Source organism: Syngnathus floridae, chromosome 21 (genome assembly GCF_059516105.1).
Source record: "Syngnathus floridae isolate MCC-2025c chromosome 21, RoL_Sflo_1.0, whole genome shotgun sequence".
Classification (NCBI taxonomy): domain Eukaryota; kingdom Metazoa; phylum Chordata; class Actinopteri; order Syngnathiformes; family Syngnathidae; genus Syngnathus; species Syngnathus floridae.
The window spans coordinates 6,774,081-6,787,166 of NC_142433.1; the positions used below are offsets into that span (position 1 = coordinate 6,774,081).

At 52.6% G+C, this 13,086-nt stretch overlaps 3 protein-coding genes across 4 annotated transcripts; 2 read left to right on the forward strand and 1 right to left on the reverse strand.

The window, feature by feature from the left end:
- The first annotated feature begins 9 nt into the window (after nucleotides 1–9).
- Nucleotides 10–6,020, forward strand: LOC148380325 (solute carrier family 2, facilitated glucose transporter member 3-like). Its single transcript, XM_088364853.1, has 11 exons — nucleotides 10–177; nucleotides 410–510; nucleotides 1,864–1,965; nucleotides 2,043–2,203; nucleotides 2,263–2,503; nucleotides 2,592–2,754; nucleotides 2,828–3,015; nucleotides 3,130–3,234; nucleotides 3,345–3,443; nucleotides 3,521–3,724; nucleotides 3,804–6,020. The coding sequence occupies exons 2-11, from the start codon at nucleotides 496–498 to the stop codon at nucleotides 4,095–4,097; spliced, it is 1,572 nt and encodes a 523-aa protein (XP_088220979.1). The 5' UTR covers nucleotides 10–177; nucleotides 410–495; the 3' UTR covers nucleotides 4,098–6,020.
- Nucleotides 6,021–6,709: 689 nt separating this feature from the next.
- LOC148380326 (polyhomeotic-like protein 1) lies at nucleotides 6,710–10,591 on the forward strand. 2 transcript variants are annotated; one of them, XM_088364831.1, is made up of 14 exons: nucleotides 6,712–6,919; nucleotides 7,043–7,173; nucleotides 7,255–7,371; nucleotides 7,443–7,571; nucleotides 7,657–7,797; nucleotides 7,867–7,942; nucleotides 8,025–8,761; nucleotides 8,834–8,942; nucleotides 9,018–9,175; nucleotides 9,242–9,314; nucleotides 9,414–9,501; nucleotides 9,577–9,730; nucleotides 9,801–10,029; nucleotides 10,249–10,591. In XM_088364831.1, the coding sequence occupies exons 1-14, from the start codon at nucleotides 6,811–6,813 to the stop codon at nucleotides 10,398–10,400; spliced, it is 2,403 nt and encodes an 800-aa protein (XP_088220957.1). In that variant the 5' UTR covers nucleotides 6,712–6,810; the 3' UTR covers nucleotides 10,401–10,591. The 2 variants fall into 2 exon arrangements, with proteins under 2 accessions (XP_088220955.1, XP_088220957.1); XM_088364829.1 differs by having other exon boundaries at nucleotides 6,710–6,919; nucleotides 8,025–8,942.
- A 106-nt stretch (nucleotides 10,592–10,697) lies between these two features.
- On the reverse strand, nucleotides 10,698–12,958 carry LOC148380327 (tyrosine-protein kinase STYK1-like). The gene is made up of 9 exons (XM_088364866.1): nucleotides 12,832–12,958; nucleotides 12,576–12,761; nucleotides 12,301–12,513; nucleotides 11,964–12,154; nucleotides 11,826–11,894; nucleotides 11,524–11,726; nucleotides 11,416–11,456; nucleotides 11,073–11,169; nucleotides 10,698–10,999 (listed from the first exon to the last, which is right to left on the reverse strand). The coding sequence occupies exons 1-9, from the start codon at nucleotides 12,956–12,958 to the stop codon at nucleotides 10,804–10,806; spliced, it is 1,323 nt and encodes a 440-aa protein (XP_088220992.1). The 3' UTR covers nucleotides 10,698–10,803.
- Nucleotides 12,959–13,086: the final 128 nt, after the last annotated feature.

A 13,086-nucleotide genomic window follows, 5' to 3' on the forward strand; every position in this document is an offset into this window, starting at 1 on the left:
GCACGTAAGCATAGCGGGGGCGTGGTCACGTCACGACATCTTTCCCTCGCAGTTTTCTCATATAGCCCGAAATAAAGCAAACGGATGACTAAGAACTAGAGCTTCCGTGGACGTGCTGCGCCTCACGAAGAGGAGACCAACAAACCTTTGTGAACGCTCGGGCTGCTTCACGCTCAGGTTCGTTGGCGGACACTTGAAGCAACCTTTCGCGAGCATCCTTCACCTTTGCAACGATTCGTCCTTTAGCCACGCGAGTCTCTCGCGGCTTCCGCTCGCTGGTGTGCTTATAATGCTGCTGCGGGGGTGGTAGCTTCGGTTCTGCTACAGCCAGTTCAGCGCTGTCCCAGCCGAACGGCTTCAGAACCACGGACAGCGCCTCAGCGACAATGTGCGCTTCTTTTCATCACAGCTGTCAGCGCAGTCGGGCGGCTCGAAAAGCAAAGACCACCTGAGGATCGGCGGCGGCTATACGTTTTGCTCCACTTCAGACTAACAATGGAAGGACAGCAGGTGAGTGACTGGAATGTAAATCCAAGTCGATTTTTTTCAGCCTGGCTTTTATCATGAGTAATTTATGGTATTAATATTTTGTCGTATGGCTATTAATTATTGATAACTCAATATGATACTTGTCTTAGCGTGATGCACACCACAGAGTAGTCCTTAGCGGCTTAATGATAAAGGGAGCGTTATTGTCTTTGGGACTGAAACGTTTTGCTTCATGGGCTAGTGAATGTTTTCATGTCATTGATTGTAAAATCAATGTTCACGCGCGCACACGCACGCACGCACATGGATGCTGCATCATTCTGTCATCGGACCCTCAGCCAGCCTGTTCGCCCGCCTGTCTGTCGGTCAGATGACAGTCTTTTGTTTTTCTTGCCCCCTGTTGGCTCGCTTCAGTCAATGCAACTCCATTTTATTGACGTCGCCAAAGTGTTGTATAGACACGAAAGCTCGAACAATGAAAAGCAGAAATTCGTCAAACAATCCATTTAGTTTATTTTCAGACAGGCAAAAAACAAAATGAAAGACATTAATCGAGAATGGGGATCAAAAGAGCAATAAAATGAGCGCAGCGTGCAGGTATTTGTGAGCAAATGTGTAAAGTGTGCATCAGTACACTCGACCAGGAGGGTCATGTTGAGTTCTCTTTTTTTATTCTAAACTTTTCACGTTGCATCTTGTCCAGAGAACGGCAGCTCTTGCAATTGTTTGTGGCATCTTCCTGCCGTTTAGCCAATTGTGTTAGTTGCCATGGTGACAAGCAGTGGGATTATTGACCGAGGGGGAAGGAAGCGACACAGTCTTAATGATAATAAATTCATTTTATGCACCCCCCCCCACTTGTCTTGTCTTGTCTTGCCTTGTTTAAGTAGCCTCCCATAGATGATGAAATTGTAAAAATACATCAAATAAAATCAAAGTCGTTTGACTTACAAGACAATAAGCAAATATGCCAGCGTCTTGCGGCCCACTCAGGCTCAAACAAAAACTAAAGAGCAAGAAAGTTAACTCATTAGCATTCGTAGTGATCCAAAGCTACAAAGCATCAAGCAAGCAAGCAGCTTTGTCAGTCAGATCATGATGTCATTAAATCGCCATCAAGGTACATTTGTGGTTTTTGAACCCGGTTGCCTTTGTATGCCTGGTCCAAATCCGCAATAGGACCGTGAGAGCGTTCGTCGCCCCTTCCTGGCGCAAATATGAGCGCACCCAAATCGTCACCTGACTCAAGGACGTCTTCTGTGTCCCTCTGGCCTTCCTGCTCTGCTTGTGCTCAGCTGATGCAGCGTCAAACAACTTCACTGGGAGACGGGCGATGTTGAAATGTGATTTTCTGGTCTTGGCCCGCTCTGTTAGGGCAAGCAGGTGACCGGCTACCTCCTGTTCTCGCTGACAACGGCCGTCATCGGCTCGCTGCAGTTCGGCTTCAACACGGGCGTCATCAACGCACCAGAGCAGGTTGGCGCCGACATCGAAATTTTAATTGGCTGTAAGCGAAGGAACACGTCCGAGCGCGTTTTGTGTGTGTTTTTGAGAAACTGCGGGCGTTCTTCAATGACACATGGATGGAGCGTTACAACAAGCCCATCAGCGCCGACATCTGCACGGTGGTGTGGAGCGTCACTGTGGCCATCTTCAGCGTGGGTGGCATGGCGGGATCATTCAGCGTAGGCGTCATGGCCAACCGCTTTGGCAGGTGGGTTCGGCACCGAAACGCGCACTGACCGATCGACCGAGCCTCGGCGCCGCCCGCAGGAGGCGCTCCATGCTGCTGGTCAACATCCTGGCGGTGATCGGCGGGCTGTTGATGGGCGCGTCCACCTTGTGCTCGTCCTACGAGATGGTGATCGCTGGCCGGCTGGTCATCGGCCTCTTCTGCGGGCTCTTCACGGGCCTGACGCCCATGTACGTGGGCGAGGTGTCGCCCACGCAGCTCAGGGGCGCCTTTGGCACCCTGCACCAACTCGGCGTGGTGGTCGGCATCCTCGTCGCTCAGGTAGGCAGAAGTTGACCCCCGACGCCCTTTTTACAATCTTGAGTTCACTGTAAAAATCCAATGGCAACCATTTTGAATATGTTTTCAGATTTTGGGCCTGGAGTCGCTGCTGGGCTCGTCGCGCCTCTGGCCACTGCTGCTGGCGCTGACTGTGGTGCCGGCCGTGCTGCAGAGCATCCTGCTGCCCTTCTGCCCCGAGAGCCCCCGATTCCTCCTCATCAACCTGAAGCGGGAGGAGCAGGCGCGTAAAGGTTAGCCTCGCCCGCGCCTCCAAACAACCTCTTGCTACCTACCCTCAAGCCCGAATGTGAATTTTGCGTGTAGAGCTGGTGCGTCTGCGCGGCAGCGAGGACGTGAGCAGCGACTTGCAGGAGATGAAGGAGGAGAGCAACAAGATGGCGCTGGAGAAGAAGGTGACCATCCCGGAGCTCTTCCGCTGCCCGGCCTACCGCCAGCCGCTGCTTGTCGCCGTCATGCTGCAGCTGTCGCAGCAGCTGTCCGGCATCAACGCCGTGAGTTTCCGATACCGTTGTGTTACCGTTGCGTTACCGTAGCGTTACCGTCGCATTACCCTCGCATTACCGTCACGTTGCCGTCTCGTCAACTTGACACCTTTGTAACCGCAGGTGTTCTACTACTCGACGGGCATCTTCAGCTCGGCCGGCGTCAGCCAGCCCATCTACGCCACCATTGGCGCCGGCATTGTCAACACAGTCTTCACTGTCGTCTCGGTGGGTGTCCTCCCACCGCAGGGAAAAATAAATAAATATATATCATTCTCGGGAACATACAAACATTTGTGGACTTTCCTGCGAGTTGTGCCATGTGCTGTTGTGTGCAGCTGTTCCTAGTGGAGAAGGCAGGCCGCAGGTCACTGCACCTGCTGGGCTTGGGCGGCATGGCGCTGGCGGCGCTGCTCATGACTGTCTCGCTGCTGCTGGTGAGTTGCCCGTCGTCGCCCGACTGCCCGTCGTCAGCGGTGGTGTGACGTGGGCCGTCCGTTCTGCCTTCTTGCAGAAGCAGGTGGCGGGCATGAGCTACGTGGCCATCCTGGCCGTCATGGTGTTCGTGGCCATGTTTGAGTTGGGCCCGGGCCCCATCCCCTGGTTCATCGTGGCTGAGCTCTTCTCTCAGGGCCCTCGGCCCGCCGCAATGGCCGTGGCCGGATGCTGCAACTGGACCTCCAATTTCCTCGTCGGCATCAGCTTCCCCAAACTGGAGGTTAGCCGCAAACGGAACCGAGATCTTAGTTGGCTCCTCTGTCGTCGTGTCATTTATCAACTCGGACATGTCCCCGCAGGAGTTGTGCGGACCGTGGGTCTTCCTGATCTTCATGGCCTTCCTGGTGGTCTTCTTCATCTTCACCTTTTTCAAAGTACCGGAGACCAAAGGCAAAACCTTCGATGAGATCTCCCGTGCCTTCGGCACGGCCGCCGCCCCTGCTTCATCCCCGCCGGCCCCCCGCCCGCACCAACCCGAGGGCCAGGAAGAAAAGGCCAAGGAGAAGCTATCCCTGGTGGAGGCGGGCGCTGTCGACAACAACGGCGAGATGGCGCCCCTCCGGGAGGACTCGGTTGTGGTGGAGGGTGTTTAGACGTCACTGACGGTAGACCACCGCGAGCCGCCTCCGTAATGTCCTTGTTTCCTTTTGCCTCTTTCGTTCAATCGACATTCCGCCGCCAAATCGGTTGTGATGATTGGTCAACGTTAAGACTTGGCCAAAAGGCGTGGCCGTCTCCTTTGGGTACTGTGTGTGCGTGCGACCTCTTTGTTGTCTTTGTGCATACAAGCTGTAGCCCGCCGGGTTGGGCAAAAACTAAACGATCCACGCAAAATTGGTGAATTTTAAAAATGTATTTCATTAAATAATTTGTTGATTGGAAGCAATTTGAATTAAAAAAATAATTGCATAATTGGAAATAATTAAAAACATAACCTTTCATTTGTAACTTTAATCGGCTCATTTTAAATTGTATCATTAATAATGGATTGGCCAGTAGTCAAATCAATTAAAAACACAAACACTGACCAATTATTTAAAAACAAAAAATAACTTCTATTTCTATCTATTTATTTTAATGATTTATTTATTTATTTATTATTAATTTATATTGATGAAATGACCTCAATCCCAAACGTCTTGTCAAAAGCCATTTTTCGTCTTCTTTGCTAATACTAAGCTTAATAATAATCATTATATTAGATTTTATTCGTCACGCACTTTACATTCCATAGGAATCTCAAAGCTTATGAGCTTTCTGCTGCTGTTACCATGGCAACCACCCACTTGGACAGGATTGCTCATCCTTTGCAAATGCTTTTGGGAATTGTAGATCTTTAACGTCTGCACCCTCTACGGTGTTTTTATTTATTCTTTTTTTGTACCTCTGTCAGGCCTTATTGTTTCATTATCTTTATTTAGTCAACAATAGCACGTTTTTTGTCCTTTTTGTTTTCCCCCACCTTGATGATGGTTACAACTCCCAAATTTTACATTCCCCTAAAAACTATTTTTTATACCACCAGATGAGAAGTATATATCAGAATATGTTGAAGAGAGAACTATTTATGTTTTCTGACACCCAATGAAGGAAAACATCGGCAGCGTGCAATATGATGGAGTACGTAGCAAAAGTTGAACAGGCACATCTTCCAAACTGAATAATTGAAGCAGCGGTGACATATTTTGTCTGGTTGAGCACTTTAGAAGAATCCAAAAAAAAAAAAAAGGTGGATGAAGTGTGCAATCTATTGTGGTAACATTTTGAAAGCTTGCAAAGTGAATTCCGACGTTTGGTCTTTGTGTTTTAAAACTTTCCTTTTTCTCCTCTTTGCAACAACAGCTACGTGCCAATGAAACCACTCAAATGTCTTGAAAATCACTTAACGGAATTTTATTTTGGGTAAAAAGTCAAATTTGTTTTGGTTTTGGTTCTCGAGCACGTTTGAGAAAGTTTTCCCTCCGCATATGAACGATTTAACCACATTGTGCTTAGATATATACATATATATATTTAGGAACGTAGACATGACTTAAATAGTATTTCAATTAAAATCTGTGGAGCATAAAAGGTTAAGAGCCAATGCAAATGTAGCGTACAAAAAAAGGCGAAATGAAGTGTACTTGGACTCTTAGTTCTTTTGTTTACCACTAGAGGCACAATCACAGGTTTTGGGATTTGTATCTTGAGGTGAATTGAAGTCCAACATTACGTGTTGTCTTCCGCCGCGTGTGTGTCTGAATTGCTGTGACAACGTTGTGTGTTGTTGCTTGCGTGACGCAAATGATTTTGTGGTCGTTTTTAATCGCCGCCGCTGCACTTTGAATATTTATGAATTTGTGTTGTTGTGAGGGGACGTGCGCTCAAATCACAATCGCCGCTGCTGCTTTGTGATCACGTAAAGGTCCTCTGGGGGACATGTTGCGCGTGCGCACGGATCAACGACTTGTATTTGTTGAGTGTGCTTCACTTGTGTTGTTATGGAATAAAGCCTGTCCACAATGTCAAGAAACATACCACAAGCGTTTTTTATATCCCTTGTTCAAAACTTAAGATTTTTTAAATCTTGTATCACGTCTTTTTATTCTGGAAAATGTATTTTTAAGTAGAAAAATAATTGTCATTTCATTTAGTTTCTCCTCAAAGCTTTTATGTGGAAAAAATATCATAAATGTGTCACATATTTTTCTCTGCATTTGCAGTTATTATTATTATTATTATTATTATTATTATTATTATTATTATTATTATTATTATTATTATTATTATTATTACGAATTGATTGACACAGTCCGAGAGCTATGAATGAAATAAATCTTAGCCTGGTAAGCCAATTACATTTTCAGGTGATCGATTGGAGCTATGGTTTGGAGTTATTGATTGGCTGCATCGATCGGCGGTCGCTCGGCTTCACTCGGGTTTCTTCGTCCTGAAAAGTAGGCGTGGCCGTCCCAACACCAGCTCCCGATGTGTCTCCGCCGGCCCGTTCTGTCCAGCGAAGCAAACCCACGGGAACCGTCAATTAAACGCCACGGAACCTGCTCAGACGGACGGTAAGCAGGCAAGCGGGCAAGCATGCAGGCAGCCAGCCGCTCCGTGCGCTGCTTGACTCAGCCGGCAGCCGGAGGAGGTGCGGCGGTGGGCAGGGAAGGGAAGGGAAGGGCGACGAGACGCCGGACGCCCATTAGTAGCAAGCTAGCAGGTGCGGTGCCGGTTCGGGGGTGGGAGCTAGCTAGCTAGCTCGCTCGTCAGCAGACTGACCAACATTAGCCGGGTTTGATTTTCTCACATTTACGGGAAACGAGCATGGGACGGCTCTTCCCGACCGACCCCTGGCGTACGCGCCAGGCCTTCAGACAGTCTCACCCTGGAAGAGCATTCTCGTTTCAAGATTCGGCTCTCGTCCCAAGGGAAGGTCCGAGTCTGGAGAGAAGCGTCACCTTTAAAGTTCATGGCCCTCTACTCTGTGTTTGCTTGCAATAATGCATGGATGCAAATTTCAAGCCACCTTTGACTGACACCTGTTCATGTGCTTCAGTAACCATGGAGACGGACAGCAAGCGGCAGCAACAGCGGGATGCCTCGGCCAAGGAGAGTGCTCCATCGGAGACCGGTCCCCGCCCCTTAGCGATCAACTCCATGTCGCTATGCGAAAGGCAGGCGGTGCAGGTTTGTGTCCGTGAATGACCGGCGACCGGTCCGTTGTTTGTGTGTTGATGGACTCGCGGGCGACCTGTCATTGCTGGCCAGGCCCTGCAGGCGCTCCAGAGGCAGCCGCACGCCGCTCACTACTTCCAGCAGCTGATGCTGCAGCAGCACATCAACAAGACGCAACTGCACAACCTGGCGACCGTGCAGCAGGTCAAGGTGCGTGCGTGCCTGTTGTGCGACGAGAACCAAATGAGAACGGAAAGTCCACTTTGGTATCATTCTATTAGGCCTGTGTGACGTCAGGCTCCTCCACCGCCGCCGGCGGTCGGCCCGTCACCGTGGCAACGACGTCCACCCTCAGCCAGTCATTGCTCCTGAGCAGCGGGGCGGGGCCACGCGGTCAGATGTTCCTCAGGGTGCGTGTAGTGTTTCCATTTGCTCGTTGGCACGAAAGCTGCCAAAGTGTGCCATTTTGAGTTGGCTGACTCCTCCTTCCTGCAGGTTAACCGTTCCCTGAGGGCACCTATCTCCTCGCAGCTCATCTTCCTGCCTGGTGGAGCGCCGCCGACGGCCGTCGCTCAGCCGCCCAGTCGAGAAGTCCCGGGCACCGCCTCATCCGGCAGCCAAACGGATGCTGAGCCGGTCAGTTACAAAGTGGGCCGGCCCCAAAGCTGTTTTTGTCCCTCTGTCTTCACGGTGCATCTATTCTAGGTCCAAAACTTGGCCGTGAGGAGCACTTCCGGTCCTAAGGGAGTCAAGATGGAGGAGCCCGAAAGGAGCGACGCAGGTGAGCAAAGCATTTGATGTCGAGACAATGTGGACGTACCAAATGGTTCATGGTTTTGGTTTCCCAAATTTTTTATGTCCAGCCACCCGTTCAGTGGTTCCATCCCCCAACAAGATGAATCAGCTGCCACCGCCACCGTCGCCCATCAAGATCCCCACCTACCCTCAGCCCACCCACCTCAAGGCCCACCCGCTTCTACTTCATGGGACCCGGACCCTCAGTGCGGGCACAGCCGTGCCAACCACCGCGCACGCTTTGGTCCTCACGTCAGCCGCGACCTCACAGGCTCGTGCGTACCCGCTAGCCACAGCCACTTTCAAGCCAGCGGCAGCGGTGGGGGCTGGCGGCGCCCAGACCTTGGTGGTCCAGCCTTTGCAGAAGAGCCTACTTGGCACTGATAAGGTGGCTCACGGCAACGGGCCAGTTCACATACAGCCCAAAACCCAGCAGGGTCGCCACCAGCCCCTCCAGCTGCCTTCCAGAAACCCGCCGCCCATCATGCCCGCCCCGCCGCCGCCGCCGGTCATCCGTCCCGGAGGGGCCCTGCAGACGCCCCACATCCCCGTTCAGATTCTTGGCGCCCAGCGGAGCACACTGAGAAGCGGCCAGGCAGGTTGCGGTCAGGAGGGGGCCGCCGTCCTCAACAGCCCGCTCACCATGATGCCCTCCTCCGGGGAGGGCGGCGTCCAGGGACGGGTTCAATGTCCGAGTGGAGTCCTGGCGGCCGCCTCCCCAAGTGCTCCCCAGGCAGGGGAGGCACAAAGTGGTGCAACGGCTGCCTCCGCCAGTGGCGCCGCCGCAGCACGTCCCAGTCTGCAGGTGAGAGGCTGTTGCGTGACGGACCACAAGATGCCACTGAAAGCTGTCAATCAAACATGGACTTTTTTACAGAGCAAGGCGCTGAAACGTAAGCTGGAGTCCAACGATGACTTTGTCCCCGCAGTCCAACGGCCTCCGCCATTACGAGGCGATGCCTCAACTCTACCCAACATGTTCACCGGTAGCAGCCATTCAAATTTAGTCTAGCAGAACAAAAAGAATCGAGAATCAAGACTGCTCCCTTTCTTTCACGCAGGTTCTGCCACCTCCTCGCCCCCACCCTTGCAGTCTGCGTCCCGGGCCATGTGCAAACCGGGCGAGAAGGCTCCTCCCCCCCGAGCTGTGGTCAAGCCGCACATCTTGACACACGTCATCGAGGGCTTCGTCATCCAGGAAGGCGGACGACCTTTTCCCGTGAGCTCCTGGCCGGACGCCGGCAAAACCTTTTAGACGGCCTTACGTCTCGTTTTTGACTGACAGGTGTGCGGGCCAATCAAAGACTCAGCTGGGGACAACCTCGCCGGCAAGCAGGACCCTGCACCTGTGACAGCAGGTCAAGGATTTAGCTTTTGTGATGGATGCAATATTTGGGAGCTCGGAGTGACATCATGCCCCCCCACCCCCTTCCCCGCTCTGTTCCCCTCCCCCACAGTGCTGAAGTGTAACTATTGCGAGAAGTTGGCGCCCGCCAGCCAGTGCCCAGGAACCAAAAGGTTCTGCTCCACCTTGTGTGCAAAGAGGTACGTGTCCTTTGACGCTGGTTCTTTGGTATACCACTGAGGAACCCACCCAGGCGCTCTTTGTCTTTGACACAGGTATGAGCTCACCTTTGGCAGGCGGCCAGCTTGGGAGCATCAAAGGCACCCATCCAACTCAGCAGACGAAAGCGACGTGGCCGAGAGGCGCACGAGGAGGAAGGTGTTGCGTCGGACCGGCTCGGAAATTGCCGGCCGGCCGCTTTTGGTCCAGGTGGGAATGCTGACGGCTGCACGATGTCCTGGCAGCGCTGTTGTTTACATTCTTCTTCTACCCACCGCAGCGCCACGCTGAGTTAGGTCACTTTGACAGTGCGTCCAGCGGTCCGGAGGACGAGGCTGTGTCCCTCTCGTCTGCTCCGTCGCTCACTTCCCGCCACCGGCGACCCCCGCCTCCGCCATCATCATCATCCTCATCCCCCGTGCCGCGCACCGAGGGGACGCCCACCGCGCCTTCAAGCCCCGCTCACTGGAGTGTTGACCAAGTATCGCAGTTTATTTTCTCCTTGCAAGGTGAGAAGCTCTTGAAACACCTTCCACGCCAAGCTTTCCCCATTTCGCTATTTCCCGTCACAGGTTTGCGATAACGAAAAGGGGGCTGAATGTCAATCAAAAATGTTGGGGGCTTGTATTAGTCAGTCAGTCAACTCCTAATGTGAAAATGTGAACACAAATTAACGTCAGCTCATTAACAAGCCAAAGCCCAAGCAAGCCCTCGGTTTTGCCTTTCAGGCTGCGAGAAGCTGGCGTCGCTCTTCCTGGCGCAGGAGATCGACGGCCAGGCGCTGCTTCTGCTGAATGAGGAGCACCTGGTGTCGACCATGAACATCAAGCTGGGCCCTGCCCTCAGGATTTGCGCGCACATCCATAGCCTGAGGGAATGAGACGGTACCCACCCGGGTCAAGTCTCAAACTTGAGCTCCTCAAATGTGAACTTTTGTGGTGCGGACAAACCGAACAGATTTTCGATTCTGCGCGCTGGACCCGGCGTGACCACTGGGCTCAAAATGGCCGACCTCGTGTGTGATGTTTGTGTGTTTGTATTTAAACTCTCGCCTTCTGGTGGAACCTTGAACACTTTCTGCATCTCTTCTGTCGGGGACGCACTCACTGAAATGCTCTCACACTACCGTCGTGCTCTTCCAACACTGAAAGGCTTCACTCTCACATGGCACCATCTCTCATAGGACAAAAAATATATATTTATAAAAACCAACTTTCATTGAGAAGCTCTCAAATAATTTGTCGCATCATCAGTCTTTGTCCATTTAGCAGCAAGGTGTCCAATCAGAGCAGGGCGTAGTTGTAGGAGTCGGCGTAGCCCGCCTGGCGCAGGTACGTCTGTGTGTCCAGCGGCGCAGCACCCCGGATGAGAGCACGCCCGTCGGCCGTCCTCTCTCCTGCGCGCAGCTTCTCGGCCAGCGCGGCCAGGCTGAGGCGGTGCTGGGGGCTTCGCCGACAGCACGACGACATGACGGCGAAGCTGCGGGCCCAATTAGCAATGGGTGTGTCGGCAGCTTTGCGCGGTATCATGTTAGCACGTTAGCTGTACTTACAGTGCGTGGGAGCAGGCGGGCGGACGTCGCAGGTAATTTCCTCTCTGCAGGTGCTGCAGGAGCTCTGATGAGCGCACCTGGGCAAATGGCGGCTCACCTGCAAACACGCAAATGAGGTAAGTCAAGATATATTACTTTTTAAGAAAAAAGTCAAAGCATAAGACAATGTGTGGTTCTTGAAAGCCATTACATTTTTTAAAGACTTTTTTTTAGACTTTCTGTGCTGTCACTGAATAATCTTTTTTCAAGAAAATGTAGTTTGTTCAAAAATATCTTTTGTTCACTTATTATCTGGTTCCAACAATGAGATTTTTTTTTTTTTTTTATTTGAAGATTTGCTTACCTAATGTGCTCATCTCGTAGAGCAGGAGCCCGAAGGACCACCTGTTGAGGAATTTACAGTGTTACTCGGTGCAAGTTTCAGGCCTTGGCGAGGACAATTGCATCTCACACATCGGCGCTGGGGCTGAAGTCTTGGCGGGCCAGCACCTCAGGCGCCTGCCATTTGTTGGACTCGGTGGCACCGCTGGAGCTTTGGTGATGGCGGCGGTGGGCGGCCCCCAGGCCCCACAGCTTGGCTGTCAGGTCAGCGCCCACCAGGACACTGCGGGCGCACACGTTGCCGTGGACAACCCGCCGACTGTGCAAGTACTCCTGTGTGGAATTGTGCACAATTATGTTGTACACAAACTCTCCAAATCAAAATTTTGCATACATCTTTTTTAAAAAAAAAAATGTTTTGGAGAAACTAACCAGAGCTGAGGACACTTGCGTCGCCATGGTGAAGATCCTTTTCTCTGTCATGCTGCGAGAGGTGGCGTCCTGCACGCATTTTCATTTTCCATGACTTAAATTGGGTCCAAAAAGCGAAAGCATGAGCGACGCACTGACCGGTCGCCTGCATTTCCACAAGAAGCCCAGCAGGTCTCGGTGTCGCAGCTCCTCCAGCACCATGAAGGCGGGCGCGGTCGGGGACCCGCTCACCACGCCCAGCACAGCCGGCAGGAACGGGTGCGTCCCCAAGCCCGACACGAATGAAGCGAAACTCAAGAAGCGGCGCCGCTCCTCCACGCCGGCCGAGTCTGCGGAGGAGGTTGTTAGTGTGCTCGCAGGTGATGGCATTGTCATGGCAACACACGCGCGAGCCATAAAATGGCTTACAACTGTCATTTGCGTTTACCCTGATTCGGGTACGGCCCGCCAATTTCCAAAGTGGTCGGCTACGCACCTTTCAGAACCCTCAGCGCCACATCTTTGTTGTCCATCCGGGCCCGGTAGAGCAGGACGCCGTCGTCGGTGGTGACGGGTAGCGTCAGCGTCAGCGTCAGCGCAGTCACCTGGCTGAAAGCACCCAGTCGCGTCACGGTGGCGGTCCCGCTGCTCCGTTTGTGTACCGCCATGGGCACCTCTTCGTGCTCCAGCGGGTCGATGCCGGGGGGCGCTACAGGTAGACATCCGTCACTATTGCAAAATTTCACTTCTGTGAGGTGGATGTGCCTTTACCGTCAATGCCGTGCAGGCGGCGCGCTCGCCTTTGCAACGTGCTGCTGTAGCGCAGCACGGCCGTGGCGGCGGCGTAGCGCTGGCGGTGAAAGAAGGCCAAAATAAACATTATCACCAAGGTGACGAGGCTGATCAGCAGGAGCACCGTCGGCACCACGATCACGTCCAGGCGGTACATCGACACCGCTGCCGAACAAAACAAGATGAGGCGGATGGAGCGTCGCCGTGCGAAGACACGCTCGCGAGGCCTTCTTACTGCACAGGTTGTCGGAGGGTGCACACGTGCTGTTTCTCGTCGGTGCCGCCGTGGTTGTCGTGTTGGTTGACATGCTGCAAGGGACAAGGCTGCACTTAATCAAACGTTCCAACACAGGCCTAAACATCCTCTCACATACCTTGTCGGGAGTCAGCGCTACAAACCGAACGTGACGATAAATATTCTCACTGCTCTCATCGTCAGGAAGGCCGTCGGTGGAGGAAGTGGGCCAAACTAATTGTGCCAGACACTCCC

Excerpts from the sequence above, each read along its gene's own strand:
- LOC148380325 (XM_088364853.1), top strand. Across the intron at positions 1,966-2,042 it reads TCATCAACGCACCAGAGCAG|AAACTGCGGGCGTTCTTCAA; the intron begins GTTGGCGCCGAC and ends TGTGTTTTTGAG. Across the intron at positions 3,016-3,129 it reads AGCTGTCCGGCATCAACGCC|GTGTTCTACTACTCGACGGG; the intron begins GTGAGTTTCCGA and ends TTGTAACCGCAG.
- LOC148380326 (XM_088364829.1), top strand. The coding sequence starts at position 6,811 with ATGGGACGGCTCTTCCCGACCGACCCCTGGCGTACGCGCCAGGCCTTC. Across the intron at positions 7,943-8,024 it reads GCCCGAAAGGAGCGACGCAG|CCACCCGTTCAGTGGTTCCA; the intron begins GTGAGCAAAGCA and ends TTTTATGTCCAG. Across the intron at positions 8,943-9,017 it reads TCTACCCAACATGTTCACCG|GTTCTGCCACCTCCTCGCCC; the intron begins GTAGCAGCCATT and ends TCTTTCACGCAG.
- LOC148380327 (XM_088364866.1), bottom strand. The coding sequence starts at position 12,958 with ATGTTTAGGCCTGTGTTGGAACGTTTGATTAAGTGCAGCCTTGTCCCT. Across the intron at positions 12,762-12,831 it reads ACCCTCCGACAACCTGTGCA|CGGTGTCGATGTACCGCCTG; the intron begins GTAAGAAGGCCT and ends TTTGTTCGGCAG. Across the intron at positions 11,727-11,825 it reads CGCAAGTGTCCTCAGCTCTG|GAGTACTTGCACAGTCGGCG; the intron begins GTTAGTTTCTCC and ends AATTCCACACAG.